Source organism: Pelobates fuscus, chromosome 1 (genome assembly GCF_036172605.1).
Source record: "Pelobates fuscus isolate aPelFus1 chromosome 1, aPelFus1.pri, whole genome shotgun sequence".
NCBI lineage: Eukaryota > Metazoa > Chordata > Amphibia > Anura > Pelobatidae > Pelobates > Pelobates fuscus.
The window spans coordinates 109,582,176-109,598,656 of NC_086317.1; the positions used below are offsets into that span (position 1 = coordinate 109,582,176).

At 47.9% G+C, this 16,481-nt stretch overlaps 1 protein-coding gene across 1 annotated transcript in view; it reads left to right on the forward strand.

The window, feature by feature from the left end:
• The first annotated feature begins 3,955 nt into the window (after positions 1-3,955).
• The window catches only part of PUDP (pseudouridine 5'-phosphatase), a 310,602-nt gene continuing 298,076 nt past the window's right edge, over positions 3,956-16,481 (forward strand). Inside the window, exon 1 of the mRNA XM_063444281.1 lies at positions 3,956-4,150. Within this exon, the coding sequence (XP_063300351.1) occupies positions 4,081-4,150 (70 nt within the window). The 5' untranslated portion in view covers positions 3,956-4,080. The remainder of the gene's footprint in view (positions 4,151-16,481) is intronic.

The following is a 16,481-nucleotide window of genomic DNA, read 5'->3' on the forward strand; positions in this document are numbered from 1 at the left end:
ACCCACCACGCAGGGGTGGGGGCCGGGGGGAGGACAGTAGGTCCCCCCCATATTGTTTTATAAGGGCCCCCACCCACCGCTCAGGGGTGGGGGCCGGGGGGAGGACAGTAGGTCCCCCCCTTATTGTTTTATCAGGGCCCCCACCTACCGTGCAGGGGTGGGGGCCAGGGGGGAGGACAGTAGATCCCCCCCCTTATTACCATTTTTTTTTTTACAGTGAGCAGCCACAGGCTGCTCACTGTTTAGTGGACAAGCCCCTACTCGCGGTATAGCGAGTAGGGGCATTGGGGAGATTTTAATCTCCCTTGTGCTATTATGGGGGTCATATTGACCCCCATAGAGTGAGGGGGGACCTGGGGGGCTTATGAAGTGGTGTGGAGCTCTGCTCCCTGCCGCTCCTATAGTTACATATTACAAGGAGGGAGCTGCACGCCGGTAGCTCCCTCCTTGTAATAAACTGAACGAACAAACGAACACTGATACTGATTTTTTCTATTCATTCATTCGTCTGTCTGATGAATGAATGAATAGATGAAATTCCCGTTCGCATGTCCAGGTGTTTCACTGGGCATGTGCGGGAATCTTACAGTCTGTGTAGTGTGGGTAGATGACGTGTCCCACAGGGACTTCACCTACCCACACAAAGATGGCGGCGCCCTGAATATAGATCGGGGCAGAAGATAAAGAATAAAAAATAGGTAATGTGGCGGGCTTAGGGGCATTTGGGGGTGACTAGGGGGTCGATTGGATGTAGTGGAGGCGGGAGGGGGGTTAAAAAAAACGGGATTCGGTATGACAGTGCGGCTTTAAATGCTTTGGGGCAGGGTTACAACTTTTAAACTGGCACTTCATTCGACAAACGAACACGTGGCGGCTTTCATTTTAACTTATTCGAACGCGGTCAGCGGTGTGTGCAGCCAAATCTATGGAACTGTTTGCGGCTACCCAATTGCACGAACACCGCTGACCCGTACCTTCTTCGACACCGCGGCTGGAGACTAAGTCCCGTTCGAAGATTCGAACGCTCGTTCGAATGGGACTTAGTCATTTTCTCGGTGCAAAATAGGAACGGATTCAAATGATTTTTGGGTATGTTTGTATTTGGAATATGCTGATTAATAATATGTAACTGTTATTAATATTGGATGTATGGTTTTAGAGTTATGAAAGTTCATACAGGGTGGAAGGAAGACGGTGCGGCTCCAGTTAAGCTACGGCGGTTGTGGAGTCTGCGGTGGTTGTGGAGTCGTCTGCAGTGCTTGTGGCCCTCAGGAAGTGCTAAAAGCATCCGTCAACGGAAGGTGTCCGTTACAATTATTTATGTGCTGGGGGGAGAGAGGGTATACTGGGGGAAGGGGGATATGCTGGGGTAGTGAGGGGAAGATGCTGAGGGGAGAGATTAGAGGAAAATCTGGGGGGAGAGAAGAGGAGATGTTGTGGGGAGAGAAGAGGAGATGCTGTGGGGAGAGAAGAGGAGATGCTGGGTGGAGAGAAGAGGAGAAGCTGGGGGAGAGACGATGTGAACCTGGGGGAGAGGAAAATCTGGGGGAGAGAAGAGGAGATGCTGGGTGGAGAGAAGATGAGAAGCTGGGGGAGAGAAGATGTGAACCTGGGGGAGAGGAGAATATGGGGGAGAGGAGGAGGATATGCTGGGGGGAGAGGAGAAGGAGAATCTGGGGGAGAGGAAGGGGATATGCTGGGGGGAGAAGGGGGAAGGAAGAGGAGAATCTGGGGGAGAAAAGAGGAGAATCTGGGGAGGAGGAGGAGGAGAATCTGGGGGAGAGGAGGAGGAGTATCTGTGGGAGAGGAGGAGGAGTATCTGGGGAGAGGAGATGCTGAGGGGGAGAAGGGGAGAGAGGGAGGAGGAGATGTTGGGGGAGAGGGAGATATGCTGCGGGTAGAGATGGTAAGATGCTGTGGGGGAGAAGAGGAGAATCAGTTCGGACAACTGTATGAGTTGTTTATTCTAAACTTAAACCTCAGTATTCAGGTTTAATTGCCGTGTTGGCACTTTGAGGAAAAAAAGTTGGCATGTATTGTGGTTTGGGCACTTGGGCTCAGAAAGGTTCGCCATCACTGTCATAGAGCTTTATTGGTGTGAAGCTTTGTGATACAGTTAAACATTTTACTGTTTCATGTGTGTATGAGGGGCAGAGGCACATTGAGGAATCCGGTTTTTGGGGAGCATAGAGGGTAAATTCAGCCCTGGGAATACATGCAAGTGGCTGTGAAGGGTGGCACTGGGAGAGAAGGGGGGCCACTGCTAGAAAGGGGCAGCACTGTTAAAGAAGGTTGCAATAGACATAGGCATGTGCAGCCTATTGTATAAGGGTGTGCACCCTAAAGCACAAACACACACGCCGTATATATATATATATATATATATATATATATATGCACACACACATATACTGCTGTGTGTAGGTGCTGTGTGTGTGTGAAGGCACTGTGTGGGTGATGTGTGTGTGTGTGTGGGTGCTGTGTGTGTGTGGGCGCTGTGTCTGTGTGTGAAGGCACTGTGTGTGTGTGAAGGCACTGTGTGTGTGTGTGTGTGCAGGCGCTGTGTGTGTGCAGGCGCTGTGTGTGTGCAGGCGCTGTGTGTGTGGGCGCTGTGTGTGAGGGCGCTGTGTGTGCTAGAGTTGCCGTGGCAATGCTCCGATCTTGCGAGAGGAACCTGGCGGAGCTGCTGGCAAGAGCTCCCGGGTCCTCTCCTGCCTCCCTCCCTGCCTGTGGGCCCACGGAGGGGGGCACATACTGCGGAACGCGGGGATTAGGGCACATCCCGTGCGCACGCCTATGGCAATAGAAGCATTCCAGGAAAAGAAGAGGAATGTTGCTAGAGGAGGGGGAGAATTACACATGGAGAGAGATGATATGTATAAGGAAAGAAAGCTAACTGGGGAAAGGGGACATCAGTGATGGCTAACCTTGACACAATAAATTGTTTCTGGACTACATTTCCCGTGATGCTCAGCTAGCTTTTAGAGTCTAAATGCTAGCTGAGCATCATGGGAAATGTAGTCCAGAAACAATTATAGTGTCAAGGTTAGCCATCATTGATTTAGATTTTTCAGCTGTTTAGTAGAGAGCTCCCTAACGTGGTATACTTTTATATGGCATTCTCACATAAGGAAACAAAATTAGAGGGCCATCTACTAAACTGCCAATAGATAAAAATAAAAAGGATTTCTCTCCAGTGTTTATTATTACCATTATAATTATCATCACTATATCAAATTTTAAGCAATATAGATGAATGTGGGCCTGCATCGATGCACAGGCATAGCATCCGGCCCTCATGCGGATAAAGCTTGCCGACTCCTGTTTCAAAGGAACATGTGTAATATCTGTACTGCAGGACAACACTTTTCATGCCTTGCTCATCAATTGCATCTGTTCTCCCAGATACTATTTTAGTGTCTGCATCACGTCCTGGTTTAATCCCATCCAATCTCAAGTTTAGTATCTCTGCTACCATCTATGACCAGCTTAGTGTCTGCTGTCTCTACCCCTAGGTTTACTGGCTCCCTATTTTAGTATCTGCAATTCTACCCTGTTGTTCCATTCTACACTAAAAATAAAAATAGAAAATAATGCCCTCTTGGGGTTCTGGAGACACCTGGTTTCCTGGTTTGTGATGATGTCTCTATGACTTTACAATGGCATTTTACCCATGATGCACAGTTCACCAGAGAGAGAGCATAGCCTATTTTCCTATACGCAACTTTAATATCCACTTCAAATGTTCATTTCTTTCATAGAGTCCTTTTCAAAGTGTTAACACTGCAGGAAAATGATTTCATTAAGAGGCATAGGGAATGCTCTCAAACTCTGTAACCATTTACATTACTGTTAAATGAATAATAATTGGGGAAAAAAAAGTTAAATTAACACTGAAAGAGGCACATCAGCTGAAGCTGTCCTTTTCATTTTGGTGTGGCTCCCATGGTTAGTTTATGGTTGTCCTTGAGGTGTGTCTCTGGTTACTAATTCATTTCCTCCTTTCTTGTTACTTTTCTGCATGCTGAATTTCACTGGTGCTGTGAAACATATATAAGAAAGAAAGAAAGAAAAATAGTCATGGCGCTGCCTGCAAGCACTCTGCAACCTGTCACCCACATCATCTTTGACATGGACGGCCTACTGCTCGGTGTGTACAATGCATCCTTCCTTTATTGTTATGCCAGGCACTGCAGTACTGTTCATTGTTGCCGCTGCTTAAAATACATTTCTCTGCAGTGGGCGTGTGTTTTACAGCCACAGAGGCACCTATATCTGACACATATTTTTTTATGGTAATGACTCTAACTAGATAACCAGCCTCCAGTTGCCTAAGCTGCTGTGTACTGCAACTCTCAAGATGCTCAGCCTGCCTGAACTAAATTGCTGGCTGGCTGAGCATGCTTGGAGTTGATGTGGCCGTCCACTGCGGGTATATCAGGTCAGCCAGATATAATTATATATAATTTTATAACAGTTTAGCATAATTAATGTCACTATTAATACTATTTACTTATTCTGTATCAACAATGCTATTTACTGTCTGGTATTAGGTTAGGAACTGGTTAATTTACTCAATACATGCAGAATTTTAAACAAATTATGCTAAAATTAAAAAAAAAATAACACTTTTAGTTATTGCTCTTTAAAGAACAATAATTTATGTGCAGCTGCTCTCTTTTAAGGGAAATAAATATTAGAACCCTCGCAGAACACACACAGAGCAAAAGATATTGTAATTGCAATATTACAAATATTGTCAAAACACTAGGAGAACTGGAATATTTGCAGAGTGACCTCCTTTCTTTATTTTGAGATATAATTTCTAATGCCCTTTGCACATTCAAGAGCATTTATGGAGGCTGCATGAAGCAGAACAGCACACCCCCCCATTACCGTAATGTCTGCTGTATAGGGTCAGTTGCATTACCAAGTTCACTCAACCTAACAGGCATTTCATCTTGTGAATCACAGTTGCTCTGTTCCTGACAGCAGAGGTTCTGTTAAAGGTTAAAACTTATACTTGGAATATCTAGCAATAAAGATAAAATATGCTCATGATCAGCTTCGTAAATGACTTGCTTCTTAAAGCAGTGCTTTTGATTAATGCAGCCTTTGTCCTGGAAAAACAAAATTCATAAAAAAAAATTGTTTCAGTAATGTAGTAGAAGTGAGTGTTTCTGGTCTGGTATACATGTATGTAGCAATATATAGGAGGCAGAAATGTTTATATGTTGCTGGGAGAGATTTGCTATGTAGGATTAAAGGACCACTCTAGGCACCCAGACCACTTCAGCTTAATGAAGTGGTCTGGGTGCCAGGTCCAGCTAGGGTTAACTAATTGTTTTATAAACATAGTAGTTTCAGAGAAACTGCTATGTTTATCAATTAGTTAAGCCTTCCCCCTAATCCTCTAGTGGCTGTCTCATTGACAGCCGCTAGAGGCGCTTGCGTGATTCTCACTGTGAAAATCACAGTGAGAGCACGCAAGCGTCCATAGGAAAGCATTATGAATGCTTTCCTATGTGACCGGCTGAATGCGCGCGCAGCTCTTGCCGCGCGTGCGCATTCAGCCGACGGGGAGGATCGGAGGCGGAGAGGAGGAGGAGAGCTCTCCGCCCAGCGCTGGAAAAAGGTAAGTTTAACCCCTTTTACCCTTTCCAGAGCCGGGCGGGAGGGGGTCCCTGAGGGTGGGGGCACCCTCAGGGCACTCTAGTGCCAGGAAAACGAGTATGCTTTCCTGGCACTAGAGTGGTCCTTTAACAATATTTATTTATAAGATATTTAAATATAATAGGGTTATTCACTAAAGTGAGAATTGAAAGGTGAATGCAAAGTGGATTTAAATTTTAAGGTCAAAATAGCTGAACTAGAAAACTTCTCTAAGTCAGCTATGCATTATTATTATTATTATTATTATTATTATGTTATTTATATAGCGCCATCAAATTCCTCAGCGCTTTACAATGGGTGGACGAACAGACATGTAGTTGTAACCAGACAAGTTGGACACACAGGAACAAAGGGGTTGAGGGCCCTGCTCAATGAGCTTACATGCTAGAGGGAGAGGGGTAAAATGACACAAAAAGGTAAGGATAGTATTAGACTAGTGACATTTGCAGAAGAGGAATCAGTCAGGAGCTATTAACAGATTAATTGATACGCTTTTATGAAGAAGTGGGTTTTTAACGAAGGAGTGGAGGCTGGGTGATCTAACGGAGGAGGGAAGCGAGTTCCAAAGGAACGGTGCAGCCCTCTAGAAATCTTGAAGGCAAGCATTAGAGGTGGGAGTACGGACAGAAGATAGACATAAGTCTTCAGCAGATCGTAAGGGCCTAGACTGGACATACTTGTGGATAAGGGAGGATAGATAGGTTGGAGCAGCATTATGTAGAGATTTGAAAGCAAGAACCAGAATTTTGAATTGAGCTCTATATTTTATAGGAAGCCAATGTAGGGACTGACAGAAGGGTGAGGCATGGGAGGTGCGGGCGGACAGGAAGATGAACCTCGCTGCTGCATTCATTATGGACTGCAACGGCGCAAGTTGGGAGCACATAAGACCACTGAGAAGCGGATTACAGTGGTCAAGGCGAGAAAGGACAGTGGAATGGACCAACAGCTTGGTCGCAGCTGGCGTTAAGTAGGAGCAGATGCGCGCAAAGTTTTTGAGATGGAAATGACAGGATTTGGCGATAGATTGAACATGAGGCTTGAAGGAGAGGTCGGAGTCAAAGAGAACACCTAGGCAGCGAGCTTGCGTGGTGGAGCTGATGGTAGCACTGTTGACTTGGAGGGAGACAGACACAGGAGTAACAATACTTGAGGGAGGAAAGACCAGAATTTCAGTTTTGGTCAAGTTTAGTTTAAGGAAGTGGGCAGCCATCCAGTTAGAAACAGTAGAGAGGCAGTCAGATACACTAGTCAAGAGGGATGGGGAGAGTTCATGAGAGGACAGGTAGATTTGCATTTTATCTGCATAGAAATGATATTGGAAGCCAAAGGAGCTAATGAGTTTACCAAGGGAGGCAGTATAGACGGAGAACAGTAGGGGACCAAGGACTGAACCTTGGGGGACACCAACAGAGAGGAGTTGGGGAGAAGAAGCAGAGCCAGAGAAAGAAACACTGAAAGAGCGCTGGGAGAGGTAGGAGGAGCACCAGGAGGGAGCAATATCTTGTAGACCGATGAGCAGAAGCTGTTGATGATCAACAGGGTCAAAGGCTGCAGACAGGTCAAGGAGATTTAGGATAGAGTAGTGACTACGAGATTTTGCAGCGAGTACATCATTGGATACTTTGGTCAGTGCCATTTCCCCAGAGTGCTTAGCGCGGAAACCAGACTGAAGCGGGTCTAGCAGAGACCTACTGTCCTCCCCCCGGCCCCCACCCCTGAGCAGTGAGTGGGTGCCCTAGATAATAATGGTGGGGGGAACTACCATCCTCCCCCCAGCCCCCACCCCTGATCGGTGGGTGGGGGCCCTAAAAAAAAAATAAGGGGGGGACCTACTGTCCCCCCCCGGCCCCCACCCCTGAGCGGTGGGTGGGGGACCTAAATAAAGAGAGGGGGGGACCTACTGTCCCCCCCAGCCCCCACCCCTGAGCGGTGGGTGGGGGCCCTAAATAAAAATAACTTTTCCATGCTGTGAAAAATGACAAAGAGCACTCTGATTGGCTTAAACCCACCAATCAGAGTGTTCTTAGCCTAATTGCAGGGCAGGCAAGGCTTTATAAGCCTTCCCCCGCCCTGCGTAGCTCAGTCTGCGTGGAGCCCTCCATGGGTGAAGATGTATTATTCTTTTGCGCTCGGGTTTTTTATTTTATTTTAAGTTCGTCGGGTATGATGGCTTTTTTTTGGTCTTTTTTGGGCCTGAAAAATGAAGATTTTAGAAAAAAGAAGACGTCAAATGGTAAGTTTTAATTTTTTTTTAGTTAGTTATTTTATTCCCCCCTCACTATTATTAGGGTGAGGGGGGTAGGTAGGGGATAGCTTGATTTTGGTGGGGGGGTGACTAGGGGCTTGGGACCCCTGGTCACCTTGATTGGGGGGGGGATTTTCATTTAGGGCCCCACCCGCCGCTCGGGGGTGGGGGCCGGGGAGGAGGATGGTAGGTCCCCCGCCCACCATTATTATCTAGGGCCCCCACACACTGCTCAGGGGTGGGGGCCGTGGGGAGGACAGTAGGTCCCCCCCCTCTCTTTATTTAGGGCCCCCACCCACCGCTCAGGGGTGGGGGTCGGGGGGGACAGTAGGTCCCCCCCTTATTGTCTTTTTAGGGCCCCTACCCACCGCTCAGGGGTGTGGTCCGGGGGGGAGGATGGTATGTCCCCCCCCACATTATTATTTAGGGCCCCCACCCGCCGCTCAGGGGTGGGGGCCGGGGGGGGACAGTAGGTCCCACACCTTATTGTTTTTTTAGGGCCCCCACCGCTAAGGGGTGGGGGCCGGGGAGGAGGATGGTAGGCCCCCCCTCTCTTTTTATTTAGGGCCCCCACCCACCGCTCAGGGGTGGGGGCCGGGGGGGAGTTATTTTATTCCAGGTTAGTTATTTTATTCCCCCCTCACTATTTTTAGGGTGAGGGGGGTAGGTAGGGGATAGCTTGATTTGGGTGGGGGGTGACTAGGGGCTTGGGACCCCTGGTCACCTTGATTGGGGGGGGGTTCATTTAGGGCCCCACTCGCCGCTCGGGGGGGACAGTAGGTCCCCCCCTTATTGTTTTTTTAGGGCCCCCACCCACCGCTCAGGGGTGGGGACCGGGGAGGAGGAGGGTAGGTCCCCCGCCCACCATTATTATCTAGGGCCCCCACACACTGCTCAGGGGTGGGGGCCGTGGGGAGGACAGTATGTCCCCCCCCCTCTCTTTATTTAGGGCCCCCACCCACCGCTCAGGGGTGGGGGTCGGGGGGGACAGTAGGTCCCCCTCCTTATTGTCTTTTTAGGGCCCCTACCCACCGCTCAGGGGTGGGGTCCGGGGGGGAGGATGGTATGTCCCCCCCCCCACATTATTATTTAGGGCCCCCACCCGCCGCTCAGGGGTGGGGGCCGGGGGGGGACAGTAGGTCCCACCCCTTATTGTTTTTTTAGGGCCCCCACCGCTAAGGGGTGGGGGCCGGGGAGGAGGATGGTAGGTCCCCCCCCCTCTCTTTTTAATTAGGGCCCCCACCTACCGCTCAGGGGTGGGGGCCGGGGGGAGGACGGTAGGTCCCCCGCCCACCATTATTATCTAGGGCCCCCACCCACTGCTCAGGTCCCCCCCTCTCTTTATTTAGGGCCCCCACCCACCGCTCATGGGTGGGGTCAGGGGGGGAGGACGGTAGGTCCCCCACCATTATTATTTAGGGCCCCCACCCACCGCTCAGGGGTGGGGGCCGGGGGGACAGTAGGTCCCCCTCTTATTGTTTTTTTAGGGCCCCCACCCACCGCTCAGGGGTGGGGGCTGGGTGGGAGGACGGTAGGTTCCCCCCACCATTCTTATCTAGGGCCCCCACCCACCGCTCAGGGTTGGGGGCCGGGGGTGAGGACAGAAGGTCCCCCCCCTATCTTTATTTAGGGCCCCCACCCACCGCTCAGGGGTGGGGGCCAGGGGGGAGGACATTAGGTCCCCCCCAAATATAGGTTACTGGCTATGGGGGGATAATGTATAATAAACACAGGTTACTGGCTATGGGGGGATAATGTATAATAAACACAGGTTACTGGCTATGGAGGATAATGTATAATAAACAAACAAAAAAAATAATACAAAAAAAAAATGAATGCAGCTTCAGAATTAATCTAAACTGTATGCTGTCTAGGAGGTGGGAAGGTCTGGTAGGGAGGGTCTGCTGCTGATTGGCTGGAATGTGTCTGCTGACTGTGAGGTACAGGGTCAAAGTTTACTCAATGATGACGAATAGGGGCGGACCGAACATCGCATATGTTCGCCGTCCGTGGCGAACGCGAACATGCTATGTTCGCCAGGAACTATTCGCCAGCGAACCTTTTGGGACATCATTAGTCATAAATATTACTACCACCTGTAAAAACAACAAAACAAAAATGGAAAGGAAAAATGGTAGGCCCAATTTATGATCACCTACCATCCAGCCCCACTGCGAAAGAGGGCCGCTTACCAAGACCTCTATCTGATGTGAGGGGGATTTTGTCAGTTTCTCCTTGGTTAATGGTGTGTATGTGCAGGGGATGTAGTGTGTGTGTATATAGATGTGTAGTGTGTGTGTAAGTATGGGCAGGGGATGTAGTGTGTGTGTGTGTGTGTGTGTGTGTGTGTATAAAGGCTTAAAAAATAACTTGCTAATTAAAAAAAAAAATTTAACAGACATTTGTACTCCTTCTTATTACCTTGTGTAAGCACTATGATGGTGGTCAAGTGGGCTAGTTATTTGGTCTGTACCTCCGCAGGGGGCGCTGATGTTTCAGAGCGTTGCCGCAGGTTACTATGGCAACGCTCTGATAATATCGGAGCTTGCGAGAGAGCGACAGAAGGAGGCTACCCTCCATGCTGCCATTAGGCATCCTGGTGTATTTCCCCCACCCCCTTTTAGGTAACCTTACTCCTGGCCATGAGGGGCAGGTGCTGCACTGCATGGGCCAGTAAGTGAGATCTTTTGAACGTGGGTTGGTAGATTTTGCCAAACCAAAGTTTGCAATTCACTGTTCCGAGAAGCTGATAAATGAATGCAAATTATGTGGCAAGTAAAAGATTAGGGAAGAATTGAAAGGTCATCTCACTAGTGCTGGTCTGAAACAACATATGCAAAGACACCACAAGTCTTTATTACTGAAGAAAGAAGCAAATAGAGATGGTATGAGAGCAGGCAATAGATCCACTTGTGCTGTCTCTGATTCTGCACAACCAGTTGCCAACATTGGGCAGAGCAGGGGTGATGTTGAGCCAAGTGCCACTAGGTGACATGGACAGACATACTCCCAGTCCACATTATCCCAAGGACATGTCCACCAGCCCACTATTGAACATCTTGTTCGCTTTCATGCCATGGGTATGTCAAAACAGTAGGATAACAAAATCACTCACCTGATTGCTCTAGAATGAGCTTCCTTTTCCATGATAGGAGAGCCCTTTAATGCAACTGATATAGGCCATTGCTATGCAATATGTACTTCTCTTATGATTCACTTTAAGCAGCTAGTCCTATTACTGTACCGTTCCTGTGTGCTACTAGTAAAGTAGCAGTTGGCTAAGGCTGTAATACAGATCTATCGTTTGCTCCTGCTGAATTTAGAAGATATTGGAGATTAAACTGGAAAATAAAAATACACAAAGTAGCCCATATGATATAACCCAAGTTGTCTTCTTTTTGCAAAATGGGCCCAGTAAATACACTAGTGAATATTGGAAATGTGAAAACTAAAATTGATATGTCTATAATATTACCATTTAACTTGTCAAAATATGAGGAAGTCTGAATGGCTGTGTTGCTGTACCCCGGGAGAGAAACAGAATAAATTTCTATGATCTTCACAGTGCTGTAGCATGCATGGCCTGTGAAATCCCAATGAAAATGAAAGAAGTGTGAAAAACATGATGTAAAATGAAATGCACTGCTTAGTTTACGGCCACTGTGAAATTCCTTTATAAACTGTTAAATTTAATTTCCACGTGGCCGTCTGTCTGGTGATATGACAAAAGGCTTTCATTTTATAGTATTACTGGTTTCTTATCTGTAGTGATTTCTGAACATTTTTTTTTCTATTGTCTTAAATAATGCCTTTATGCGCTAATTATAATTTAACTGTGTTTGTGTATGTTATTTGTATTATCAGTATGTCAAACTATGATGTTAATTTTATTATAAGAGCAGAGATATCAAAATATGATGCCCCCAGACCCAGACCTCTTTTAATGGAATAGATAGCCAGAGAATCATAGGAGTTGTAGTTCAGCAACATATGGGGAGGGGAGGGGGGGGGGGGGGGGGAGGAGCAGCCTAAGGATTGTGATGCCTGGGTAAAGGATGAAATGCTGCAAAACACAAACACACTCAGGCTCAATGACTGACAGACACACACACACGTACCCATTCTCTGTTCACACTGCCATCCTCACACATATAACACTATGAAACATTGCACACAGAGTCCTACATGTACAGCAATATCCCACTCATAAAAACCGGAGTGGGGGGAGCCGTTTGTAGGAGGTTAACATTGTGGGGGGGGGGCGGTGGGTCAGTGTACCAAGACCACTTCAATGAAATTAAATTACATTACAGTGGGGGAAAAAAAACAAAGTTCCAAAAGTCTCACAAAAACATCAGTCACGAAGTTGTTAGAGGATTCTATGGGTGCCTCATTCTTGTTTTCATTGGAAGAGGACTCATCAAGGATTCCAATAATATGAAGTGCAGTCACCCACCAATTATTCTACTATTTTTGTGAGCGGAGATACAATGATCAACCACAACATTAAAACCACTGACAGGTGAAATTAACATTGATTATATAATTTTAATGGTGTCTGTTAAGGGTTGGGATATATTAGACACTATTTAACAAAAGTCAAATAGTGAAGGCTAGACAACTGAATCAGAGCATCTTCAGAACAGCAAGTCTTGTGGGGTGTTCCAAGTATGCAGTGGTTAGTAACTACCAAAAGAGGTTCAAGAAAAGTGAACTGGCATCAGGGTCATTAGTGCCCAAGATTCATTTAAGCTGCCCCCAAATGCCCAAGGCAAATGTCTTGTTAGCCTTGCGGCTAACAGACATGCTGGGCTGCTGCTGGGCGGTCGGCCGGCGCTGGTGGGCAGCTGGCAAGGGAGCACTTCCTCTGAGCTGTCTGCTCAGCTCCCTCGCGCGCCGCAGAGTGAGGCTGGGAGCCGGAATATGACGTATGCCTAGGGCAGCACAAAACCAGGATACACCACTGCCGCACGCGCATTCAAAGTGTCCATAGGAAAGCATTTCTCAATGCTTTCCTATGGACGCTCTGCGCGATGGAGGCAAAATATGCCTCCAGCGTCGCAGATGCGCCTCTAGTGGCTGTCTTAACCCCAAATGTAAACATAGCAGTTTCTCTGAAACTGCTATGTTTGCATCTGAAGAGTTAAAACCTGAAGGACCTTGCACCCAAACCACTTCATTGAGCTGAAGTGGTCTGGGTGACTATAGTGTCCCTTTAAAAGGTTAAAATAATGTAAGTAAATAAGTACGTCTGTTTGTGTGGAAAGACAGTTTGCTAATAAAATGTTTTTTGTTTTTTTTAAGTCAGTGTTTTTATAGTTTAGACATCCAGAAAAACAAATTCATGAGATCAGTAAATGCTGTCTGTCCCGAACTGTGCATATCCTGCAGGTGTAAGACAATACTATTTAACATCACAGTTGTTTTCTGTAGTTGTCTAAAACAAAACAGATATTGCTTTTCCATCCAACCAAGCTTGAATCATCACTCGAACAATAATGCAATAAAAGTCCATTTACAAGGAAGGCGAGAAGCAGATGCTTCACTGTACAGCTTGGGGATTTTAAAGTAATAATATATCAATGATTGAAAAAAATGGCAACAATATGTACAGACCAAGAAATATCTTGGAAGTGATGCTGGCACATTCACATGTCTGCTGAAATGCTAACATTTTATTCATGCAGGTCATTATTTACAAGGATGACAAATATTTGCAGACATTAGGATTCAGACGGACATTTTTAGTAATCCGACATGGATAAGAGCATGCACCTGCACCTGCACCATGATGTAAAATATACGATGGCACCCTGTAGTAAACAAAATGTAAAACTCTAGCAAACATATATAGGTTTAAATGTTTTCTAAATGTTTTTCTTTTGTCTCATCTGACATTTTACCATGCCTTTGTCATAAAAGTGAGAGAGAGAGTGCAGCTAGTTGCTTTACTCCTAACTGCCAGGAAGGACTTCACAATCTTAGAGTTCATCTGCACACTAGACAATGACATCCCACAATTTTGAGGTCCAACTCCTTGATTGGTGTTCCTGGCTAGTATTTGTGGTCATATTATAGGAGAAGGAAGCAATTTTCAGGCAAATATCTTTCAATGGGGCAGTTAAAGCACCACAACCACTACAACTCAATGTAATGGTTATAGTGCTTTGAGTCTTTGTACTCCATCCACACTTTTTGTATTTATTTATTTTTTGTCAAAACAGTATAGAGCGGTTTGCAAAAACATGATTACCCATAGCTCACCTACCACAGATGGAATCTTAACCCCTTAAGTCCGCACAGGGCCGGCCTTAGGCAAATAGGCGCCCTGTGCGAAAAGTCTTCATGGCGCCCCCCCACCACCCACCAAGTTGCCTGAATACAGTAACACACACAGGCACCAGGGACGTGTATATCGTGAGGCAAACAAGGCATCTGCCTTAAGTGGCACTTTGCAGGGGGTGGCAAAAAAAGCCGCCCCAAACCCCCAGGCAGATCCCTTGCTTGCCTCACATCCTGGGGGGCTCAAGAGCTGGCCGGCTGGCCATGTTTGAGCCCCCCCCCAGGCGGGCAGCGAAGGAGCATACTCACCTGAGCTCTTCCTGCTCAGCTCCCTCTGCGCCGCTTAATGAAGCCGAGAGCCGGAATATGACGTCAGTCCGGCTCCCGGCATCACTAAGAGCCGCCTACTCAGTCTGTGCGCCCCCTGCCTGCCTGCCCAGCAGCCCCACTGGACTGCAGGCAAGAAATCCACTCCAGCCCTCCCATGGAGGCTGGGTGGATTTAAAATAAAATTTAAAAAATATTAGTTTGTGAGTGTTAGTGGAAATGTCTGTGAGTGTGTATGTCTAAGTGAATGTGTGTGTGTCTGTAGGTGTCTGTAAGTGAATGTGTGTGTGTGTCTGTGAGTGAATGTGTGTGTCAGTCAGTGAGTGTGTATGTGTCAGTGAGTGAGTGTGTATGTGTCGGTCAGTGGGGGCGTGCGTCTTTCAGTGAGTGCATGCATCTGTCAGTGAGAGTGTGAATCTGTCAGTGTGTGTCCAAGTAATAGTGTGTGTGTGTATGTCATTGTTTGTCAGTGTATATGAGAGTGTTCGTCTGTCAGTGAGTGTGCATCTGTCAGTGAGTGAGCGTCTGTCAGTCAAAGTGCGGCCTTGACAGGAAGGGGTGGGGGAAATTTAAACTTGGTTACAGGCATGTACACACACACACACACTCAGTTAAAGGCAGTCACACATACAGGCACAGGCACACACAATGGCACAGCTACAGCGACACACACAATTAGAGTCACACACAGACAGTCACACACAGACAGACAGTTATATACACACACACAGGCAGTCACACACACACACACACAGGCAGTCACACACACACACACAGACAGTTATAGACAGTTACAAACAGACAGACACACACAGGCAGGCAGACAGTCACACACACAGGCAGGCAGTCACACACACAGGCAGGCAGTCACACACACAGGCAGTCACACACACACACAGGAAGTCACACACGTAGGCAGGCAGTCACACACGCAGGCAGGCAGTCACACATGCAGGCAGTCACACACTGACAGACAGTTAGACAAGCAGTCACACACACACAGGCAGTCACACACACACAGGCAGTCACACACAGGCAGTCACACACAGTCACACACACAGTCACACAGACAGACAGTCTCACACACACACACACACACACACACACAGGCAGTCACACACACACAGACAGACAGTCACACACAGGCAGTCAGGCAGACAGACAGTCACACATACACAGTCACACACACAGTCACACAGCCACATGGGACATGTGGGGGGGCTATAGGGACATATGGGGGCTATAATGGGACACATGGGGGCTGGGGAGGGGGCTATAGGGACACATGAAGGGCTGGAGGGGGGCTATAAGGACATATGAAGGGCTGGGAGGGGGTACAGGGACTCATGGAGGGCTGGGGGGGCTATAGGGACACATGAAGGGCTGGGAGGGGGGGAATAGTGGGACACATAGAGGGCTGGAAAAGAGGGCTAACAGTCACACTTACCTCTTTCCAGTGGATGCAGCTGGCTGATTGGGAAGCAGGGACTCCTTCCCTCTTCCTGTGCAGCAGGGGCTTCGGGAGGTATTAGCCCCGCCTCTGCCTTGCGATAAGCCCGCCCCCGCAGCTCGGTAAGCCCCGCCCCCTCTGCCGCAATTTTTTTTTTTTTTAAAATAGACCCTGACACCGGCCATGTGCGGGCTGTGTCAGCTGTCAGGGCGCCCCCTGCTCCATGGGGCCCTGTGCGGCCGCACAGCTCGCACACCACTAAGGCCGGCCCTGAGTCCGCAGGGCGTACATTTACGTCCTTTTTAAAGCGGCTCTAAACGCCACAGGACGTAAATGTACGCCCTCCGGTTTTTTTTCACTTACCCGGTCGCCGGCGATCCCACGCCGGCGATCGCGGTTGGGGGTACTCCTCCTCCGGTTGGGGGGACTCCTCCTCCGGTCCCCCCCGGCCATGGGAGAGTGAGGTCCTTGCGAGGACCTCCCAATCACATGGCCGGGATA